A 24118-nucleotide genomic window follows, 5' to 3' on the forward strand; every position below is an offset into this window, starting at 1 on the left:
AATGCGGCGACGGTTGCTGCCTGCAGAAAATGAGCAAAGAGTTTTCCTCACTTCCTGACCCTAGATACACGCACCCCAACCCCCTGAGCTTCTTCTTGGTCTGGTATCATGAAAAATACCCACAGATTTGACATAATATAAACGAGACAAGTGACAAACATATAAAAAAAAAGAAGAACGAGACCAGAGAATAAAATAAAAAGAATACCAGGAAAAGTGCCATGCCATAGGCCATAGGAGAAATGAGATGGGTTGACTGGGGAATGGGAGACTGTAAAAATGTCAAGGGTAGACAGGGTACACAGGGTACACAGGGTAGACAGGCAGACACATACTCACACACACACACACACACACCAGGGGTAAGTAAATGTTATTTATGGCTGCAGCATCAGAAGCTTATCCGGCATAAGCGAACCACAAAGAGCGGGTGAGTTAGAGGCTGTAAATATGCAGTCTGCAAGGAAATACTCGTAAAAGGCATTACTTAAGCGCATTAAAAGGTACGCACACACACAAACTCCAAACAGCGGCTTGCAACAGCCGTAAAATGTCATTGTAAACAATGCAAGAGTACAATGAGTGCGCACTTTGCCCTTACGAACAGCTAAGAACTTTGAACTGTTGCGGGAGATGCGACCAAATATGTCCATGATGTGAGAATTCAAAGGCAAAAGGCTATTGCAACAGTTGCACTTGCACTTACAGTTGCAACACAATAATAACAATACAATAACTTAACAAGCGAGCAACAATGGTCGAGCAATTTGAAATGTAATTGCTTCTTCAAGTCTGACGCCGTCTTCTACAATTCACATGTTATTTAAATTTTGTTCTTTCAGTTGTTTATTATTATTTTTTTTTGTCATCGTAGCTTTTTCCACATTGGTCACACTTGACCATGAAATGTATTCTTTATTGCCTAATTACAAAAATTTTAAATATTGCATATGTATTTAAAAAAAAAAAATATTTTGAAATACTTTTTAATTAAGAGCTGAATATAGTTCGGCATTGACAACTATCAAAATCAAATCGTATTAATACAAAAATACTATTCTAAAATTCCATTTTTTTTATAGTTTTCCTGCGTTTGTAAACATCAATTTGAAAAGAAATTTTTTTAATTTTGTTCTGTTATTATAAAATACATTTGATTATTATTTTTGGTGCTTTCATTTTAAGTGGGAACCGTGGCTTTTACTGAAAAACAGTGGAAAAAATATTTGAATAAATTGATAATAATACGAGTACCTTGCAATCTCAACTTGGGTGGCGAATAAACTATCATGCCTCTCGAATCGGTATGAAAGTAAATGTCAAAATAGGCTAAAAGGTCTGCAAATAAAACAGAGAACAAATATTGCAACAAAACAAACAAAATACAACAAATTACAAATTCAAATCAATATAAAAATCATAGTAAATGCCATTGCCAGATTAAACTAGGCTGTGCTCACTTGTAGCATTTACAAAAGTTGAAAATTGAGTGCAGGTTGGAAAATAAAAGAGTGCAAGGCCCAACAAACCAAACAGAAAAGTTTTCTACATATAAAATACTTAAACAAATAGAAGCTACAACATAACCAAGGATATTTTGAATAACTATAAAGAATTGGTTAGCCACAGTCATAGGTTATAGGGATCATCCTCGTGTAGCCCAATTCCTTGAAACCACTGAAAAACTAACTCACGTGAATGAAAAATAATCGATTAGTTTACCTTGATAGCAGGTGAAATATTTCAAACCATAGAGCAAGTAACATATGCTGTATGAGTTATAAGTTGTACTTTAAATTAAAAATACGCAAATGTACTATATATTATTATATATATGTGTGTATATGTATATGTTGGCAACAGAATACGTGTGCATGTTTGAACAAAACATGGATCAAAAACAACAGCAAAAAGCTGGTGCTCTGCAATTATGACAGTGAAATGCATTGAATATTCATAAATTCGCATCTGCGGATACACGAGTGTGAGCGTGTGTGTGTGTCTGTTTGTATTAAACGTAATCAGCCTTGACATGCATTTCCTGCTGTACTTGTTGTTGTTTTTTCTTCTTCTTCTTTTTTAGTGCTTTGTTGTATTTTTTAGTTTTATTTTTTGTTAAATGTCGGAAAGGAAATTTTTCACCTGTTCAAGTGCCGCAGTCGCCATTGAACTATGGAATATAAACCCATTTTTGTTGTAAAATAATGAATAGCTGAAGAACGACTGATTGTTTATTTATTATAATACAAATTGGAATCGTCCTTAGTTTTAACAGTAAGTTTGGCATATAAAATTATTATTCGGACAACAATATCATATATCGGCCATTGAAACAATCGGAACAAAGGTCGTCTATAAGTAGACGGTTAAATTACAACTTGACGTTCTCTTTAGATAAACATTCTAAGCTTTGTTAAAAAAATTAAATTTTAAGAGCTTTCGTCTGAAAAAATTAAAAATAAATAACGAAAATTAATGCGTTTAATATCAAGATGTTTTTTTTCTAGTTTTTAAGAACATTTGATTCTTGATTCATTTTAAAGACCAAATGTTAAAAATGAAGATTTTTGTCTGAAAAGAACTAAAAATTCTTGAAAGTATGTAGACATCTAGTTGTTTTAATCTTGATTTTACGAGCTTTATTTTAGTTTACTTTTCTTGTATAATTTGTATTGTTATTTCCTTTAACAAAATATCTACAAAAAAAGATTATTTATTCCTAAAGTGCATTGTTGATTCGTTGTTGTTGTTGCTATGTGGTAACCCGTTTACGTTATTATTAATTTTTAAGCGTAACAACGCGCAAGCATAAAACAACAACAAGACGTGGCTTATGGGAAATGCCTTACACACACACACACACACACTCACGCAGGTTAAAATGTGGTTTTTATGCAGGATTTACAAAATGAAAAAAATATCCGACAGATTAATAAAATTTAAAAAAAATACCAAAAGAGCGGAGGAAAAGAAGCTAAAAAAATATTATTACTGTTTGTTGTTTCTGCGGCAATGTTAATGACAGTTGTTGTTGCTGTTGATGTTCTTGTCGGTTGTTGTTCTTGGTTGTTGCTGTTGTTGTGGTAGCGGCTCTACACTCTGGGTCATATGAGGCGAAAGGGTGTAAGACTTTGTGTGTGTGTGTGTGTGAAAGTGAGTGTGCTGAGTGGATAAATGGATGCATGGATGTATGGATGGATGTATGGATGGATTTATGGATGGATGTATGGATGGTCTGTAGGTATTTCGCTACAAGCGCCAATGGTACACACGTACACGAAATCCAGGGTTGCATTACACAACACACAACACATTTGGTTGTTAGTTGACGCTGTTGTTGTTGTTGTTGTTGTTACTGTTGTTGATATTGTTGTTGTTGTTGCCGTTAATGTTAATGTTACTGTTGCCATTGCCATACTTTTGGTTTTTGTTGTTGCTGCTCACACACGCGTGCGCCAAACTCACCGAGATACATAACTACACGCAAAGACAGACACAGACACAGACACAGACACAAACACAGGCACATAAAGGGACACTAGTACGAGTATAATAAATACGCTAAATGGGGGAAAACACCTACATATGTATGCAAGTGTGTGTTTCTGTGTGTTGAGTTGTGTGTGTGTGTGTGTGTGTGTGAGTGTGTCGTTGTATGGGTGTGCGTGCGTGTGAGTGCGTGTACTACAGTTTTGAGCAAAAGTATATACAGTTGTGGGACGTGGTGGGGGGAGGGAAAGGGGCTTTCGCTAGTGTTTTACATGTCAGTGTTACATCGAGAGAGAGAAAGAGAGAGGGAAACAAAGAGAGAGCAAGAGACGCAGACGGAGTAAAGTAAAAAATTAAATATCATCGCAAAACGGTTGGTAAAACAAACAGGTACACTGATAAAAGAAAATGGTCAACAATTCACCAAACTAAATGTAAAAAATGACTTCTATAGCAGAACACTTAGTTTATTATTATTATACTATTTATTGTACTCTTAAAGTTGACTTATTTAAGAAATAAAATATTTAAAACAAATATTTGTAATTTTAGAGACCTTTCTTTTTTTATCAGTGTATCTAAATTGCCTCACCTACAATCCGCCCCAAAGACAGTGGGGAATGGGAATTGAATAAGGGTGCACGAAGAGAAGAGAAGGGAGGTCGGCTGCAAGTTTGTATTGTGTTATGTTGGGTTCCCTGTGTTAAATGTAGCTCTGCATTTGGTAATATGCTTGTTTAAATTACGCCACCCAGCCACAGAACGTATTTAGACCCTGTACTTTGGTATATAAGGGTCTATTAGGAATGTCAACAGAAAGTATATTTTAGGCAGTTCAAGTTTGTTGTTGAATTTTTCCACAGCTTAAATGATACAGAGTTCCATTTCTGTTTTTTTTTTGTCAATGAGGGCAGTTATCCAGTTTTGTAAGAAAAGTTACAATTTGACAAACGACTGACCATAGGCCGATTGGTTTTGTTTTAATGAAATGTTTTGTATTTATTTTTAAAAGATTTGCATAGATTTGATTTTAATTTTTAATGTGATATTATTATAGAATTAGAGCAGAGTTCCTGACTGTCGAGTTAGCTTTATTGTTTTTTTTCCCCACAAGTTGTTGTTCTGTTCCGTAATGTGTTGTTCCCATTGTTGTTGTTGTGGGCGTTGTCATATCGACCGCACGACCTGTGCCACACGACAGTATATGTGTATGTGTGAATATGTGTGTCTGTTGTGCAATTGTAAAAACAGTTCAATTAATTTAAATAATTTAATGTGGGGCAAACTGTTTTAATTACGTTGCGTTGCGTTGCTGCCTCCTTATATACACCCAACATTCACCCACATTCCCCCACATTCACAGCCACACACTGGCACACACCTGAATACCGCAGATATGAGTGTGTGTGTACAGTACGAAAATTTAATATTCACATTCTGCCCAGGACTTGGGCACATGTGCCAAGTTATGCCCGAGGGACTTGGTGCGAATTTAGGGCGTGCATTGTTGGCAGCCAATAAAGTGGGACAGGCAAAAGGAGGGAGACGAAGACGAGGCTTGGCATAATTGCTCGCTGTGTATAATTGCTTCGAATATTTAATTGTTGTTTTTCTTCGGCCACTTTATTCAGTTAGCTACCCAACATTTTTCACTGTGTACCCGTTTTATTTTTTTGGGGTGGTGGGGTTGGAAAAAAGAAAGCCTGAAGAAAGTCACGGTAAGAAATTCGCTAGCCTGGAAAATTAAATAATCTTGATACAAGAGCCATTTTTTGCTGGCATCTTACTTGATTCCTGCCTGCTTTTTGACTTGTTTTTGAGTTGCAAATAAATACATCATGCGCATACATTTTTCGCTGAGAGAGAAGACTATTTAATATTTCTATCCATGGCGATGGTCGTACTTGACGCATATATTATCGTGTTCTCGTTACCGATCCGTATATTTTACATATGGTATAACTATAGATACTTGACTAAGTATTAACTTTTTAGTTTTTTTAAGTTCTCTTACCAGCTTCATCTGGCATTGGCTGAAATAAGTGATCGGGCGGTTGTGTTGCAGCCTTGACATTACGTGGCGCTGCCGGAGCGTCTTCTATTGAATTTGAATTTTTGCCTTGTGGAGGGGGTGTGTCACCAGCAGCGGGAAAAATTCAAAATTCAATGCGCGAGTTTTGGCAATTGATTGTACGCATGATTAGTATGAGAAAGTTAATAAACGAGTAGCGTTTTTGTTTTGGTTTGGTTTGGTTCGATGGAGATCGTGAGAAAAGAGAAGAAAAAACGAGAGAAAAACAAGAGCGTTATGTTAGAGCCAATCCAGATTAACGAGAGACTGTGTCTCAACAGTGCAAAGAGTTTTATTTTTTATGAGTATGTGCAAAACGCTGAGCAACTTGCAATTTAAGCAACTGCAGCATAAAAATAGGAGAAATCATAAGAAAACCAAAGCGAAATCAAGATAAACAGTTAACTCTATAGGACGTAGGAAAAACACTCACCGAGCGTCCGCACAGTCATCACTTTACTCATCATTCCATCGCCGAGAACATTGCGACCCACAACTTGGAACTCATAGCTGGTGCCCGAGGCCAAACCATTGATAGTCACCTGTAGTAATTTCAAAACATAACATTCAATGAGTATATTTCAACTGTTTTTATAATTGTTTGCTGTATGTAAAGAGTTAAATAAATCGATATGTAGAGTTTCGATTTTAAGTTTAATTACAATAAATATCTAATTAGGTGCTCTCGTTTTCCTTTTTTATGTATGATCAAAATATGCAAACAATTTTTTGATAATTATAATATTTACTGTATAAATAATATTTAAATTGGATTTTTTATTTCAACACACAAGCTAAGGCTTAAATCGTTACGGAATAACCCTCTTTTTTTGTTCAAAACAAATGCTACTAAATAGCTAGTATTTTTCATTCATACAAATTATTTCCAACAAGCAAACAAATGAGAAAAAAACTATACAAATTGTATTTGAATAATATCCATACATAATTAATCGAATTTTAAAATCCAATTTTGGATCTTAGAGCACTAGTTACCTGCGTACTGCCGGACGGCGTTACAGAAATTGTCTGCCAGTCGTTGACGCCCGCCTCGCGGTACCAAATGGTGTAGTCCTGCTTGTACTCGGATCCACCGCTATAGCCAGGCAGCCATTGCAACGTGATGGAGGACTCGGTGGCCTTGCCGGTGATATTGTAGGGCGCATGGGGCTGGGTGCCCTCAATGACCAGTTGCGTGACGGCCATCAAGGTGGCCACCTCGTTGGAGACCACACACTGGTAATAACCAAAGTCCTCGCGACGTAAATTCTCGATGGTAATGTTGCCACCAGAGATTTTCACCCGATTACGCTGAGAGTCGGAGAGTTGTTCGCCCTCCTGGCGTTGCCACTTGATGGTGGGACGCTCGGTTCCCTCCGCTTCGACAGCGTCACAGTGCATTTCGACGCTGTCACCGACCTTGCGCTGGTAAAGCGTTTCCGGTTCGACGGTAAATGCCGGCGGCTTGCGTACCAGCACTTCCATAACGCCCGAGTCGCCTTGCGTGCCCTGTGCGTTGTAGGGTGTGCACGTATACCGTCCCTGATGGTCCTCGTTGACCCGCGTGAAAAGCAGCGAGCCGTTCGCCATTACCACGATGTCCTTCATTTGGTAGGGCTCCAGCAGGCGCTTGTCTTTAGTCCAAGTTACGTACTGCAATTGTGGGTTCGATTTGATATAACACTGCACGACGCCGGCCAATCGAAAGGGAAGATACTGAACGGTTGGCGTGAAGGTCACTTTGGCAGGATCTGAAAAGAATGAGGAAAACATGTTTAAATAAATAGTATTTTACTTGTTTTGTATTCAAGGTCATCTGAAAGCAGTCGACCAAAAATATTCATAAAATTAAAAAAAAAAACATTGAATATGATTATTTAAATTAAAAACATTTATAAATGTATAACTAAGTTATTCATTAATGCTGTCATTATTATCAAAAAAATACATATTGGAGTTTTTGGCAAATAACGTAACATTTTTATTAATGATTTTTAACTGAAAACAAGTCTACAAATTAATGCCTAAGTTATGAATTAATTTTTAATTAATTTCCAACAAACATTTCAACATTTGTACTTACACAAAATAGAAACATTAAATATTAAATTAAAGTAAAGCAAGTGAAATAAGGTTAAATAGTCAAGACATGAACTCACATTCAACACTTAGGTAGGCCGAAGCACTCTGCGGATCTCCAATGCCATTGGTAACCTCACACAAATACTGGCCCGAGTCGTCGGCACTGATTGGATTGATGATAAGCGAGCCATCCTTTCGTATGGTGACACGTGTCTCCAACGAGGCCACCTCACGGACTGGAGAGCCCTCTCGGAACCAGCGCACCGTGACATTACCCGGCATGGCCTTAGCCTCGCATGAGAATATCACCTTTTCGCCCTCGAGTTTCGTTTGATTGGTGGGCGGCACCTGTCGCAGGGGAGAAGCAGAGAGAGAAGCAGCGTTTAAGGATGACATTTGTCAATGAGCAAGTTGAGTTCCTGACATGTACTGACTAAGGACGCGTTGACTGTTGACTAATTTACAAGGCTGCAATCCTCAAAAATTTTGAAGAAGCTTCAGTTCGGTTCGATGGCTCAAAGCTTTATGTTAATTTTTACACTTTAACATTATTTCATTTTTGTTTGCAGCCTTGCTAATTCGTATCATGAGATTTGCGGTTTGTATGCGTTGATCATCATGATGAAAAACTAACTCCACGTTGCACCTGCATATTTCTCGCTTGACAGTTAATTTCTTTTCAGACTTGCTGTCACCCATATCACCTGGTGTATATTTTTCCAGCCCCTTAGAAATATCATTGCTACTGTGACATCTACAGCAACATAATGTTCATTCTATCTTTCATTTCTGGCTTTACTACTGCCATTGACAACTTGTCAGTCAAACGTCAAGCCGACAAAATTTGAACATTTGGTAAATGCATGATTGCATTTTGTCCCTTCTTCTCGTTTTATTCAACTTTTACATCGCTTTGAGGCAATTCGATTGAAATAACTTTGCTTTGCGTTGGTTATAGTTATGATTGGAGTGATGTGGGTTGACAAAAAGGATACAGCTAAACGCATATTCGATGTAAATTGATTGTGAATTTAATTCGTATTTCATTTCATTTTTGAAGTATAAGGAAATTTCAATAATCATCTATGGTTTACTTATGGACTACTTATAGTATTATAATATTGAAAGCTGCTCATGGTTAAGGAATTTAATTTAAGGTCCTTGATTCAATTATTGTAGTAGTTTTACTAGTGTAGAAAAGTTCAAAATGTAAACCTTAATGGCTTAAGCATTCATATTTTATGGTTTGTGCATGTGGTGTGGCCTTTTCACTGACTAAATGTAAATACCTGAAATGCAAATACATTAGTTGGCAACGCGCGCAAAAGTATGCTATTCACATTAGAAGGAAGACATTGTATGTACAAGTATGTGTATCTACTATATGTGAAAGGGGGTAAATACATACACACAAATATGTATGTACGTTAGGCAACATGTGCGACTATTTGTATTGTATATAGTAAACGCTTGTGTATTAGGGTATGGCAGGGAATCGGGGAGTCCGACAAACACTGGACGAATGACCATGTCCAGAGTGTGCTCGGGCAGACCCTATTTCAAAAGGTTTTTGCCTGTGTTGGCGTTTTTTCGATTGTACAGCGAGGCTAAGCGAGGTGAAGCCCAGATGCGGGCACGACCAGCACAAAGGCTGCAAAGTCCGCACTCCACCGACCGACAGCTCGACAACCAGTGTTGCCAGTTTTGCCAATTTACAGCTAGACGTAATTTCAAAAGCCAAAATATTCTAAAACTTCTGTTACCTAGAATTCTAACTATTTTAAATATTACTAGACCAAGACTATTTTTAAACAAATCAACATATTCTCTGTCGAATATATACAATTACATTTACATATCCTATTAAGGTATTGAAAATTCTTTAATAAGGGATCCAAGATAGCAAAATTAATATTGTCAATTAAGAAAATTTTGCAGATAATATAAATTCTTCAAATCTTGTTAATTAATAGATATGAACTAAAAAAGTTTAAAATTTATTAATTTGATTTTTGAATTTGATAGAGTAAAAATTTCGATATTAAAATATATATTAAAATGAATTTATAAAATAAAACAAATTTATATTGCATTTTCTTATTAAAAACTCAATACAAAATACAAAAAATATGGTTATTTTTGATTAATTTTTTTTTTTTTTTTTAGAATTTCAGCTAATATTTTAAACCCTTTAAAATTGTGGCAACACTTTCGACAACCCAACTGCAAAGGGAGCACATAAAAAGTTGCACACTTGTAACATTTTTCCCCCCTGTTTTCGTGTCTGTGGCGAAGGGGAGGGGGTTCCTGTATGGGGGAAGGGGAGGATCTATGGTAAAGCGCAAATGTGTGAGGCCGAGTTTTGGGCTGCATTTTTTCGTTCGCCAAGCTGATGACGTTTCCTTGGTGATGGTCTCGATGGTCGGATGCTGGTGTTTTCACGTGTGAAAATGACGTGCCTGAGAATGGTTTGGTTTAATCTGGTCTGATGGATTCTGATGTTCTGATGTTATTGGTGTAGTTTGCTTTCACAATCCAGTCAAAGAAAGAGAGAATATTTTGGATGATTAGTTTACTTTGAGTTTGTTGGACTGCTGGGCATTAGGCAAAGCGATTTGTTTGGTTTGTTTAATGTAAAAGCGCTTAAAAGATTGTAAGACAAAGTAGTATGCAAAAATGCACAAACAGTATATGATGATAATTGAAAACTTACTCTTATGGTAAATTTTTCATAGATGCCATTCATTTTGGATTTTGTTAGCGTATTTTTATTGTGCGCCGCCTTATCCTTTTTTACATAGTTGAATTTTTATTTTGTTGAATTAGAAATAGGAATGTTAGTGTTAAGAGTTTTGCTTGTTACTATAAGTCAGTGTCAAATGCCTACTCATATAAAACCCATCGCATCTACATGTAGATCAACCAATTATTCCTCATCAGAAGACAATTTCTATAATTTAGAGTTATTGATTAAATTTTCTTTGATTTAACTCATATTTCAATCGTTTTAAATTCAATTTAATTTGATTTACTAACTAGTTTGTAATATCTTTTAGTTATTTATCTGATAATTAAGTCATTTGTTTATAGGTTTTTACCATTATTACAGCGCCACCCGCAATTATAACACGGGCCGTATGGGAGACTTGCCCCTCACCATTGCGTGCAATGCAAGTGTATTCCCCAATGTCCTCGTGGCGTATGGTTGATATCCGTAGCTCGGTGCCATCATTGAAGATGCCCACCGTGGGCGAGGGATCAACGGGATTCGCATCCTTATACCAAAGAATCTCTGGAGTCGGTGTGCCATCGGCTTGGCAATTGAGTATAATTGAATCACCTGCAATGAAAGCAAATAACGCACCGAAGCGAAAGACAAAGAAAACGGCAAATTAATAAGGTAAGTGCTGGCAATTGTTACGCTCTTTACTCATTGGCTTAAATGCTTTAGATATATAATACTTGATAGAGAAAAAAAAGAAAATTGCATGCCCGGTTTCTTCCGGCTAACGGTAGTCGCCTGGTCGCTTCCGTATGCCTTTTTATTGTAGTTGCATGTCTTTGTTGGCTAACAACTCGCACTTACTGGCAACATTTGTAGCAGACAATAGAGCACAATAACGCCCTGCATTGTTAGACCCTGTACGCAAATAGTGCAACGGGCTAACTAAGTTTGTTAAAATAGAAATTTCTGCATCAACAACTGAAATCACCTTGGTATACAGATTCTGGTTCTAATTCTAAACAGATCAAGCTTATTTTAGAAATTTCAATACACCCACTTACGCACCCGTAAATCTTTATTAAATGACCTGTAATCGCAATTTTACAGCTGGAGGTTAGATATTTGTGCACTTTCTAACCATCCTAGCTTTTGTGTGTTCTAAAAATGTTATTACGATCAGAAATAAATGTAATAGTTATTGATGAAAATTGAGTTATAGGAGCAATATGACTGCTAGTTCCTTGAGTAAGTTAACACATGATAAGTATCCTAGTCTTAAAAATTTTGTTATGATCGAATAATAAACACGAAAGCCAGACACAAATTTAGGCCGCATTGGAAAATGAGCACTGATGCTTTTTAAAATAAATACAGGGTTCTCGCAGTCGTGTTCTCTCGTAGTTATTACTTCATTCGTTCCAGCGTTTGTTCGTCATCGTTGTTGTTGTTGCGCTTTGTGCCGCCTGAGTTGGCTGACAAACCGTCAGTCAGGGTTGTCTGATTTATGCGCTGCAGCGCCATTTTCTCTTGACGCATTTCCGGCGCAACCGTTGTCTTTTGTTTGGCTTTTGTGTTCGTGCTGAGTGTTGTGAGTGTTGTGTGTGTATATGTGTGTGTGTGTGAGCCTTGATTGTTGAATGGCTGCCGCGTAAACATTTTAACTTTGATTAAGCGACGGAAATTCGATTTGGTTTGCGATTGCACACCCATAAAGGCTTATCGATTTTCGTTTGAGTATTGAGTGATAAGCTTTGAGTATATTCGAAAGATGACAAATGAGTGCACATAAGTAACAGTAACTCAAACACACGTATTCTCTGCGGCCCACTTGCTGTTAAAGAAAGTATGCCACACTTTTTACGATTGCGCACCATTATGACGTGACGCATGAGTGAACTTTGGTCACCGTTCGCCGTTTGCCGAGCCCCGGGGTCGTGCACATAAATAGACTCGTCGTAGCTCATTTCAAGGTGACAGACTCTTTTGGGCACTGCAACAAATTGCCGGCCATTTGACACAGTCAAAAGTGGTTACGATTGTCGGAACGAGGCAGCATCTTGGGAATCTGCTTCACTTAATCTGAGAAACGTCATTTACTTGACAAAATATGTGTCGACTCGACTCGACTCGACTCGACTCGGCCTGACTTGTCAAAACTTTGACAATCTTCTCGGGCTGTAGTTGTGATTACTAATGAGTTGGGATTTATGGTTGAAACTCACCTAAATTAACATATATAATATCCTCTGGTGTTACACTAAAGCGCGGCGGTGCATGTACATCTAAGTGGAACCATGTACCGTTCTTATGCTGCTTGGGATCGCGATTCAGGAAGACGACCTTGCACTCATACCATCCCTGATCCGATTCTCTGATGCTGGTCAGGTTGAGTGAAGCGGAGCCGAATGGCGAGTCCTGCGACACACGTGACACGCGTCCCTTGTAGCCCTCTTCAATGTGTTCCGGGTAGCTCTCATACCAGATGTAAATGGGCAGATCGGAGCCCTGTGTTGTGTAACGCATAAAATTAAAATGTTTTAACAATGAACAAAACTTTAATTGGGCTTACGATATTGATATTGGTATTGATTTGATATAAATACTGATGTATATGGCATTAAATTATCTTATGCGAACTAAAACGTTTTTACGTATTCTATGACAAACAAAGTAAAGGTTGCGAACTATTCAGCAAATATACATATAGCCAAGTGACTTATTTGACAAAACTAAAATAAAATTTACATTACTTTTAATTTTTATGTGTTCTGAGAACCATAAACAACTATAATTATAATTAAAATAATTTGAAGACCATAATAAACATATGCATTATTTAACAGGACTTAAAGTTTGTATTAAATTTCTTCTCATTGCGACACAAAAAAATTATTAATAGTTTAAGCCAAAGGGTTAAGTAAATATTATAGTTAAAACATGCAATATTTGTACAACAAATCTAGCTGCGTGCTTGTGTAAATGTAAGTGATTGAGTGTCAATATAAAAAAATATCTTTTCACAAAAATGTTATGTATACTCAAGGTAGAAAACATGCATTTATTTTGTCAAAATAATAATATGATTTAAAATTTGTATTAAGTTCTGATGCATTGCGACACAAAGTTATAATTTATTACATAAGTCAAAGGTTAAGGTAAATGTTGTAAAATAAAAAATGTATCATATGTAACATTATATTTAGCTGCGTGATTAAGCAAATATATTTGAACATCTTATTAAAAATATGATGTATACGCAAGGTAGATCAATTTATGTTGAATTCATCGCTGACATGTTTAAAACCTCTGACAACTGTCAAAAATAAATTGAGTTGCGACATGCACACAAACATACACACAGGGATATTGTCCAAATCGTCGTCAGAAAAAAGAGGAAAAAATGAAATCAACATCAGGGAAACAAAAACTCATCATGTTAACGTGTAGAAATTGCGATGCCACAGGGGTAAAATACTGCCAACAAAATAGACGCAGACTGAGAAAGAGAAACTGAAAGATACATTTATTTTTATGCAGGGAGACGCACACGGAAACATTTTCACATTTTCACTATCAACAAGGGCAAACTGCTTGGCACCAGCCTGCAGCTGTCCCCCTTTCCGTTTCGTTTCGTTTCGTTCCGTTTCGTTCCACACTCCTCCATGTGCTTCACAGCTCCGTTTGCATGGCTATCAACAGCCAGAGAGCCAGCATATCCTGGCAACAATAAATCATGTGCGAGCAACTAAAACAACAAGGCCCAGAAACAGAAACACAAACAGAACACAAACAGAAAGAGAAGGGAGAGATTTGAACATTTGAATTTCTAGCTTGAGCTGATAAAAAATGTGCATGTAAAATATTTTGGGGCAAACTACAACAATTGGGGTCAACCTTCAGTCAACCACCCGCACTTCACATACCCTGTCATATTTTTAGCCCAGTACTCAAAGGGTACATACGCTATTGGGCTTGTGACAAGGTCTGTGTGAACACTTAAATCTCAGAGACTTTATAAGATAGGGCAACTAAATTTGATAAAAATTCTACTATGGATTCGATTTTTGATGCTGCTCAGATCCGGATACTGGGAACCTAACAGTCGACCAACTCAACTGTAGCACTCCAACTTGTTCTGTTTTTTTGGTTATTTAGTTGTTGTTGTTGGCAGTTGCCAGCATAAAATGTAAAATGCATTGAATATATCACGGACAGAAAACTTGTGTGGATTTAGATGAAGTCATGCAATTTTTATCACATGACTAGCCCATGGAACGCATCGCTACTTGAAACCACAATTGTGTGTGGCTGCAAATTTGAGATACAGAGACGAAATAATTGATTTTACTTAGGTAATTGGTAGGCAAATTACTCATACACCCGATTGTGGGAGCGTCAAAGTTAATCGATTTATTTTTGTAATTATAGCATGAGCTGTCGAGAGGCGTCTCGACTCGTTTATTAAATAGGCCTACTCGTACTTGTATACGTTTTAATAATTTTCCGGGCTGACATATGAAATAATTTACTTTGGCAGCAGCACACAGAGGACATACGTAGGACGTAGTAGTATACGAGTATAACAGAGAGTAGACATCAGGGGACTCACATACAGATAGAAGAAGCCCCAAAGATGCTTGTGTCTGTGCGAATGGAATTCTTGGGCTTTCACATATTATATTTATTAGAGCGAACCCGACGTTGTTAGCAGCATTGTTGCCAATTTAGCTGTTTTGCAGCTAGAGTTAGATTTTTTTTAAATTCAAAAGATGGAAAATGTTGAGAAATATAATTGGCTAGAAATTTAACTATTTTCAAAAATGTCTTGACTATTTTTTCCAGATTACCAGATAACTTTATTATTCTGCAGAAAATCCAAAACTCTTGGTAGAAAATATATAACGCACCAATATTTTTATCAAGTAAATATTGCGCAGATAATATTTTGCTTAAAATCCATTTTGTAAATTGGAAATGTACTATTTATATTTTAGTTACCAAACTAAATCCAAAATTTTCGAACAACACAAACGCATATACTTTTAATATTTCAATTTAATTTTTTATTTTTTAATTTTTTTAATTTTTAGCTGTTTTAGACATTGAAATTGTGGCAACACTGGTTGTCAGCAAGTCGAGCGAGCTCCAAAATTAATATTCGCACTCGCAGAAGCGTCATAAGTTGGCTCAGTAAACATTTTTCCGCCTAATTTATTCAGTAGCAATTAATTTAGATTGCAACTAAGGCAACGAACGAAGCCTCCTCTCCGTAGTTGTACTCACAGTCCCTAGTTCCTAGCCGCTGACAGTCTGGCGCCTTAAACGGAGCTGCGAACCAAGGGAACGCACAAAAGTAGGCAACATAAAATATGTGTGTGTGGCGCACTTTAATGTAAAGTCGCAATACGGAACGCAGCAACTTGCCTTTTTAATGTGCAGGAATGTAACTTATACAATTACACACAAACAAACAAAATAAAACAGAGGAGCGGAGAAGTGAGTAAAACAGAGAGCTGTATAAATTAAAAGCTAAAGCCATGTTAATCCCTTTAATTCATTCATTTACTGCCGCTCTGTTGCCCTGCCATAATTTGCCGTCATATTCTTAATACGACAGAGCGACTATGCGAATATGTGACTATCCGACTCAACGTATGCGTGTGTATTTTTATCGCAGAAAAACATAACTTACTTTTTGCAGTACTTATAACTTTGTTTGGCATTAAAAATGCTTGTAAAACTTTTAACTTGGCACAAAAAGCAGCAACGTTATCTGTCCAAACGCACAAACACGAACACATGTACGGTCAGATTCCCACACATACACTGAGACACGCCAAAAAACACTCACCCAGATACAAATAAAGATATACTTATAGATATAGATACACACACAGTCGCAGACAGTTTTACGGCACGAACTTTAGCTGCATTATTTCAACGCCCGACTCTTAGTATAAAGCGTAAAGCGTCGACGACGACTTCAGAGCAGAGCAGAGTACAGCGTCTACATTTTTACTTTATTATCCTTGCGGTTTTTCTTAGTTTTTGCTCGGTTTAACTTTGTTATCAAGCAGCAACAATAAAGTAAGTTTATCGGCTTGCAGCGGCTTAGGCGTGCTTCAAATTATGAAAGTTAAGCTCATAGACCTTGCTGCTCTTTTGCCAGTTGTATTTCCTGAGGTCTGAGCGCATCTATGTGTCGCATGAGTATCTACACGTATAAACTAAAACTATAAACCTTTGGCATCCACAAAAATAGTTATACAATTCATGCAGACATTACAACATTTAACAGATACCATATGCATATAAGTTGTTACAAATAACAGATTACTTATTATATTATATAAAATAAATCATATTTTTGCTTGAGTGTATGTTACATAATTTCAAACGAAATGAAACAAAACAAAGAATTTCAAGGAAAAAGGTAAAATTTATATATTTTTGTGCTCTAGAAAAACATTTGCATAATGAAATTGCAGCCATTTTATGGGAATGCGGCGAATTGCTGCGCATTTCATTTGTTCTCTTTGGTTGTAAGTGTATTAGGAATAAATTGTAGCTTACGGCTAGCAACACTTCAAAGGATTTGCAGTGCTGGTTGGTGGTGGAGTTGGAGTTGATGGATTGGTATTTCAAGTGAAATTTTAATATGCACGAATATTTACTTTTAGTCAGACTGAGTTGTAGGAAATATGAAATGAATCCATGTTAATTAAACACCAAATTTTTCATTTAAATATTTAAGTTCATTACCAAAAAACCTTAAAAGGAAAGCACCTTGAAAAGTCTATGTTTATTCTCAGCAAAGTTTCGAGAAATCACAGTCACTTTTCCCTAAGTTTCACAGAGAACCAACTTTAGGAAACATTATCATATTTCCGCCAACCATGGGACGGTGCAAGGGGTTATATAAATTGTACTAAAATCGTGGAATTGTTGCTACTATTAGGTTTTTTTTGCTTTGCTATGAATTATTGCGGCTAATTGTTTTGTTAGCAGTGAATAGCTACAGATTTGTATATAATTAGTATATCGATTTTGAGAACGAGATTGAATTGAACGAAATGAAATTATGTGAATTTTTCTTCTCTTTCGCTCTCTTTGGTCTGATTTTGATTTTTGAATAGCATTTGATTTTTATCATTTATTACTTAATGCCGCAAAAATACTCTTGTCAGTGTTTGTGTGTGTGTAAGTATCTCAGTTTGTGGATGATCGAAAGCGTGCCGCTTTCAAAACGGCCTTTAATTTGCTGACGCCCAAGAAGCTGTTTGGTACTTGCCTAAGAATAGTTGAAGTGTTTGAAAATCAAGAACTTTTATTTGGGGTAACAAAATCATGAGTTCAAATTAGCTGCTAGCAAAAATGAAGAAAAATCATTCTGAAAATAATATGCAAATTGCCAATCGAGCAACAAATAAATCACATACGAGCATCATTAATATGGAAATTTTCTTCTCAATCTAATTGTTATTTTTCGTATATCGTATAGACAACAACACAACATGAGCATTAACAATGTATTCAAATTGCAATAGCATAAGCTGGATACGGATTAAAATTTTATTATTAATGTTCCTTAAATCGAACATCGACCGTAAATCATAAATACCGCCTCATATAAGCAAACTTTCAGTTATTACGCATACGCACAGTAGAGCCAAAGCTTTAGCTATTGTTTAGCTCTTGACCTACTTGCCAGTAGCAATAGTTAAATCTGAGTATTAATGTAGCCAAACTAGGTTATAAATTAAACTCAAATGAAACTAAATGGAATATTGAATAGAAAATAACTAACTTAAAAAGATTAGTTAAGGGGATGCTCATATATTAAGTATGTAAGTGGTTAATAAGGTATAAGAGTTCAGAAAACGTTGAGTAGCTTTATATGTAAGTATATTTCGATTACTGTGTTACATTTGTCGCGGTTTCATTGACATTGTCTTTGTCTGACTGTTTCTTACTTTCTTTAGCTTTTTGCGTATCAAACAACAATATAAAAAAGAGAGTTTAGAGAAGAAATTTTATCTGTGATATCGTACCGTTTCGCTCACCTTCTTGTCCCACTGCAGGACATACGGCACTGGATGATCGTTGGGGAATTCAACGTGGCAGTTGAAGACGACTCCCTCGCCCAGTATGGCTGTGATGTGCACAGCATCTTCTGTAAATAGACAAAAAAAAAAAAAAAACGAAAATATTTAGATAATATTTAATGCTTGTTTGTCAAATTCGTAACTTTACTATTTATAATTTTAGCTCTATTTTGAAACAAAGGAAATATAATACAAAAAATCATTATCTTAAGTTAAATTGCTTACGAAGTTAGCAATTATATTCTTTTATAACTTTATAGACTACACTTGCTTGCTTCATCACAAAAAATAAATTATATTATCTAGAACAACGACAGAGCACAACGCACAACTATTGAAAGTGTGTGGACCATTCATCCTGTAACTGGACAGGCAAGTTGAAAGCTTTTGGAGATTGCCACTTGACATTCGTTGATTGAAGGCTGTCTCAAAAGTTTCGCTGACCTGTTATGCGACGCCTATCTGTGACTATTCAATCTCTCTTTTATTGAAGATTCCCACTCGTGTTGCACCTATAATACTGCCAATCCCTAAGCCACGGTCCTGCCGATGTCATCCTCTTTGTGCCCGTGCTTCTATGTTTACGTGACATTCGGCACGATTTACTGTGTTGCTCTGACATTTGTTCGGTCCTGGATCCCAGGTCAGTCGCTATGTGTAATGGTCGCCTTTATACGAGTATGTAGAGCGTTGGGAGCTGTCAAGGATAAGCATTGGCATGCCGTTAACGTTTTTCTTATTTTTTTTAGCGCTGGATTCTGACAGACAACGGAATGAGGACAAAGCGGGTTACTTTTAAATGGATTCGTTGATAGCCACATCGGTCACATGTCAAGTGCCGGTCAGTGGCTAATGCTTTTGCAGTACTTTTAGGTTTGTTGATTGGATTTAGACTCTCTCAAAGCACAGGCCCAAAGGCCCAAGTTGATACTTTAATGCACAGCCAGAGAAGATAGGCTATAAAATTTTAATATTATCATCAGGGAAGAAAGCCGAAGCAAATATCGGTTCCAGTTTCGGTTTCGGTACTTCCCGAAAAATGTTTCGGTGAAAGGTTCTTTTTCGGTTTTGTCCATTCGGCTCCTGTATTAATACCGGAATGTACCGGGACAGCAAATCAATTTTGAAAAATTGTAGGATAATTAAGTGTTGTTTTATTGAAATTATAACATAAAAAGTTAGTGAAAAATTGAAATTTGAAATTTTTAATTATTGAAAAGCACGAGCCAAAGCATAAAAATGAAGGCAGAATGAATTATAAGGGCAAAATATGATCAAAATGGCATTCCTATTCAGCTTTCACAAACTTTAGTTAATTATATCAAATCTTTTTTTAAATGTATTATATGTTAAAACCTAAGATGACGGCATCGAGTGCTTCAAGTCAAGGATTTATCTTGAATAAGATATGATCATGCGGACATTTTACTTAGTTTAGTCTCATTTCAATTTGCTTGTATTCCTATTTCATCTATCTATTGTGCGAAAAATGACATTTGATTAGCGTCTGTCAATCGGCTGTCCATGAGGTAAAGACCAAATGCAACAGAAAATCAGCAGATAGAGCAGCGCTAATAGCATTACTTATTATCAAAGCCAATCGTGCCGCACTTTAATTGCCAAAATTTGTCCTGTGGACCAGTTCTGCTCCGGGCAGTTATCTGTGCAGCAGTAGTAGGCCAGGCGGCTGTTCACGGCCTACGACGGAAATGCAAATGAATAGTCGGAAGCAGCAACAACAGCAACTGTGGCAAATGGCGATGAAAACAAGTCGATGCAATTCCCTAGTACACTAATAAAAATAAAAAAAAATCTCGACAAATTGTTTAAAATAAAAAAGATTTTGATTGTGAAATTGTTTATTTATTATGTTTTTTCTCTTAAAGTTGTCTATAAAAAAAATTATATTTCAATAAAATTATTGATTTTAGAAACAAAATTTTTGTATCAGTGTACTTGTACATGCACCGAAAACAGGAACAAAGACTCTTGAGGATGAAACAGTGTTGGCCATGACATGCACTAGACTTGTTAACAAGCCGCTTTTGACCTCTATCCAAATTGCCTGGCGATTGTTGTTGACACAAAAGTTAAACGTTATATTGTTGAAATTTTTGAAATACTCGAACGTGAGAAAAATGCGAAAAGTTTACTTAGCTCATATGCGAACTATGACCAAAGTCTTATAGAATTAGGCATAGCTGTCAATAAATTCAAATGGCAAAGACAACAGCAAGAAAACAAATTAACATATTCTGCATAGTTTACATCCTCCGACGTGGTCAGCTGGATAAGTATCTACAAATATACATGGACATGCGCATAGGAATTGCGAAAGGAAATTGCAAGCAGACGCTGCACAGTGGTGATTTTGCTTATTGTACATTGAATTTATCAATAACTTCACCAAAATTTATTTCAAATATATTATTTTGAGCAACACAATAGGTTTTATAAAATCTTGTTTTCTTTCTTATTTATTAAATTTTTTTTTAATTTATTACTTTGTATACGTAGAACTATTTTTGAATATTGAATAAGTATCGAATTATTTAACATTTAAAAATAGACCAAATGGTCCACTGTGCGCTGGGAAAAACAATAATCTGAGACTGGCTGCCAAGGACTTCAACTGCAGGCGGCCTATTTGCCTCCCTTCTCCTCCTCTTCTGTTTGGTTAGCTTGGCCTGTCAACTAGTCGTACTGCCGCTTAGACACTTAATCAGTCAGTCACTGGCTTGAAGTCCCTTTATCTTCTCCAGTTTATGCGATGAACGCTTGTTGACACTAGCATTTGCATAAATTTCTGTTAACTTGGCCAGCTTTGGCAACACTTTTCACATTGAAAGTAAAGCAGAATGATAGACAGAATGTATGTACATATAGTATGTACATATGTATGAAGGTATGAAAGTGCACAAAAAGCAACATGAAACATCAACGACATAAACAACAACAAATGTGTACACTGTACAGTCAGCGCTCTTGAGCGTCTATTGCCCTCTGATAATGTTGCAGACATGTTGGCAGCCACTCGAGGCAAACAGGAAGAGGAAGCAGATATAAGAGGGTAGAGGGTAAATCATCACGCTATTCGCTAGGCCCTTTCCGTAAGTGTTGGGTGTTGGGTGTTAGGTGATGTTTTTGTAGCTCCTTTTGATTGCGTTAACATGCAAAAGTGGTCTCATTATTCCATTTAAAATGTCCTTCAGTCAGAACAGTCGTTGCTGGCAGTCACTTGATGTCCTTACGACTTGCCTTGAGTAATTCAGCAGCGCTCTTTGTTTTCACGTATTTGAAGTTGAAGCTGGCGACTGGCACTACCATTCAATTTTCCCCATTTTCGAAACCTTACCAGTCCAATATTCCTTAGCCTCACTCTACCTTCCTCCCTACTTACTTGCCCGCCCTGAGGCGTACTTCACAATTGACCTTTCGACCGCGCACGAAGTGGCCAATAGCAAATCCCAAGCGGATTTTCAATTTTCGGCTAAATTAATTCAATTCATTTGAAGAACATTACAGTACATTAAAGCAGGCATTCAGTGGGGACTTTTCTAATACGTATATTGGATATTAAATGTCTGTCTCTGTCTTTTTCTGTAACGTCTTTCCATCTTTTACCTTTCCAATGCTTGTGATTTTAATATTCATATATATACACTGTAGCCAACTCTACCATTCGGTTTCTGTCAGCTTTGGCTGCCAAATAGACCGAGTTGCCTTGTACCGTCGCACTCCAACTAACTGTCAACTAATTGCCAAATGTAATCAGCTTTTCCCGCCGTAATCCGCTTATTGTGCACCATTAAATTTTCGTCAATACCGAATAAAAATGAATCTAAACAGAATGAAACGAATCGAATCGAAATGTAACGTCAGAAAGCAATGCCTTGCCACAGTCAATACGAGCAATATCTACACATATGCCAAAAACTGTGGGCTTACACAAAAATTGAAGCAGTTACAGAAACAGAAATGCGGGAGAAATTTTCAAATCAAAAGAAATTGTTAGCGGATTTACCAAAAGGTTTTTTTGCCCTGTATTTAAAAAGTAAAAAGGGTCTATTTACTTAAAAAATTAAAATGTTCATAAAAGCCGTGAGGCGACATCTCAGACCCTATTAAGTAAATATATTTATGAGAGATAAATACAAAAACATAATTTTACACTTAAGATGAAGATAGCTTTTTAATTAATATTTTTCAGGTATGAGGGACTTTAATTAAGGTAGAGCTAGAGTTACCAAGGATAGGGGGACGATGGTTCGAATGGATTTTTTTAAGCTGTTTGTCTTTTATTTAGATGTACATTTAAATTCTATACTTATAATTAACAGAAAATAAAAGCATTTTATAACGTATAAGTAGAGGGTCTCTCGCAGTCGAGCTAGATCGACATTTCTACTAGTTTTTTTTTGTAATTTTTACCCGTATGTTAGAAGCTTTTATGCGATTTGCCAAAAATGTAATTAATTTGTAGATGTGTAGGTACCACTTGCAAATAACTCTACACCGACTCACTTTACCCACTTCACTTCACCCACTTGAAACATTGGCAATCACTTACCTGGTATATTGTGAGCTTGTGCATTTTTTGCCAACAAGACAAGCAGCCAAAACAGTACAAATTTTAGGGCCTGTATTGATCCGCTGCTGACGGGGCAGGTTTTTGTTTTGGTTTTGGGACTAGAGCAACCGTCGACGTCCTCGTCGACGTCGTCGTCCTCGTGGCTGTGTCTTCTTTTCGTTGTTTTCACTGTGAACGCAGCCGTTTTCACCGTCAGCGTTGTTGTGTCCTGAATCGTTGTTGTTGTTGCTATTGTCGTTTTTGATGGTATTACGATTGCTGTTGACTCCACTGTAGTACTTTCGCTGATTGTGTCTGATTGTTGCTGGGGCTGAGATTGTGCCTGTTGTTGCTTTCTTAAGGTTGGTTGACTTGGTGGTTGGTTGGTGGCGTACGACCAACGCGACCGGCTCAATGCCTGACACCATCGATAAGACCCAAGGTCCGCACACACGCCCATGCCTCTGCTCCCATAGTCAATGCCGCCTAACGTATCGTTCTCACTTGCAGTGGCGTCATCTATTACAAAAAGCGTAAAATAGGTAGAAATTCGTGTAAGCAATTATTATTATAACTTTCAATATTTTAAAATTTAATTTTTCCCTATTTTCTATTATTTATAAATTATCAAACAAATTTTTTTGGAAAATAAACATTGTCTTATGATTTTAAAAAGTTACATTTTGTTTATTTGGATTTATTCGTTATTAGAGTTATTTTTTTCCTGGATAACCCATTCAATAAAATCATATCTGGATATTTCTCATTGAACAATACATTTTTTTCGAGGTTGAATATTTAGAGCCCCCCATTGCACTCATTTGCGAACGATGTGGAATGAGTGACTGTTGTATAGTGTTCACCTGGCTGCACTTGATGAAACTGTCAGGCTGCCAGTCGTCAACGTCAACTGCCAAGCCACATGTCAAGTCATCTCGAACATGCCAATCATCATTTCTGGAGTGTCTAGCTCTCTGTGGACTCAATGCATGTGGTGTGCATTTGCAGCCACAAATCAATTGATTTCATTATTAATGCCGAAATCAGTTTGATGTAGGTAAATACTTATCACTGCA

At 36.7% G+C, this 24118-nt stretch overlaps 1 protein-coding gene across 1 annotated transcript in view; it reads right to left on the bottom strand.

Moving 5' to 3' along the window:
* The window catches only part of LOC117779678 (protein turtle), a 47749-nt gene that overhangs the window by 9732 nt on the left and 13899 nt on the right, over positions 1-24118 (bottom strand). The window contains 8 exon segments of the mRNA XM_034615947.1: positions 5504-5587; positions 5994-6102; positions 6557-7311; positions 7720-7990; positions 10741-10982; positions 12590-12872; positions 18419-18540; positions 23043-23561. Coding sequence (XP_034471838.1) covers positions 5504-5587; positions 5994-6102; positions 6557-7311; positions 7720-7990; positions 10741-10982; positions 12590-12872; positions 18419-18540; positions 23043-23502 — 2326 coding nt within the window. The 5' untranslated portion in view covers positions 23503-23561.

The sequence above is a fragment of the Drosophila innubila genome (assembly GCF_004354385.1).
Source record: "Drosophila innubila isolate TH190305 chromosome 2L unlocalized genomic scaffold, UK_Dinn_1.0 4_B_2L, whole genome shotgun sequence".
In the NCBI taxonomy this organism is placed as follows: Eukaryota; Metazoa; Arthropoda; class Insecta; order Diptera; family Drosophilidae; genus Drosophila; species Drosophila innubila.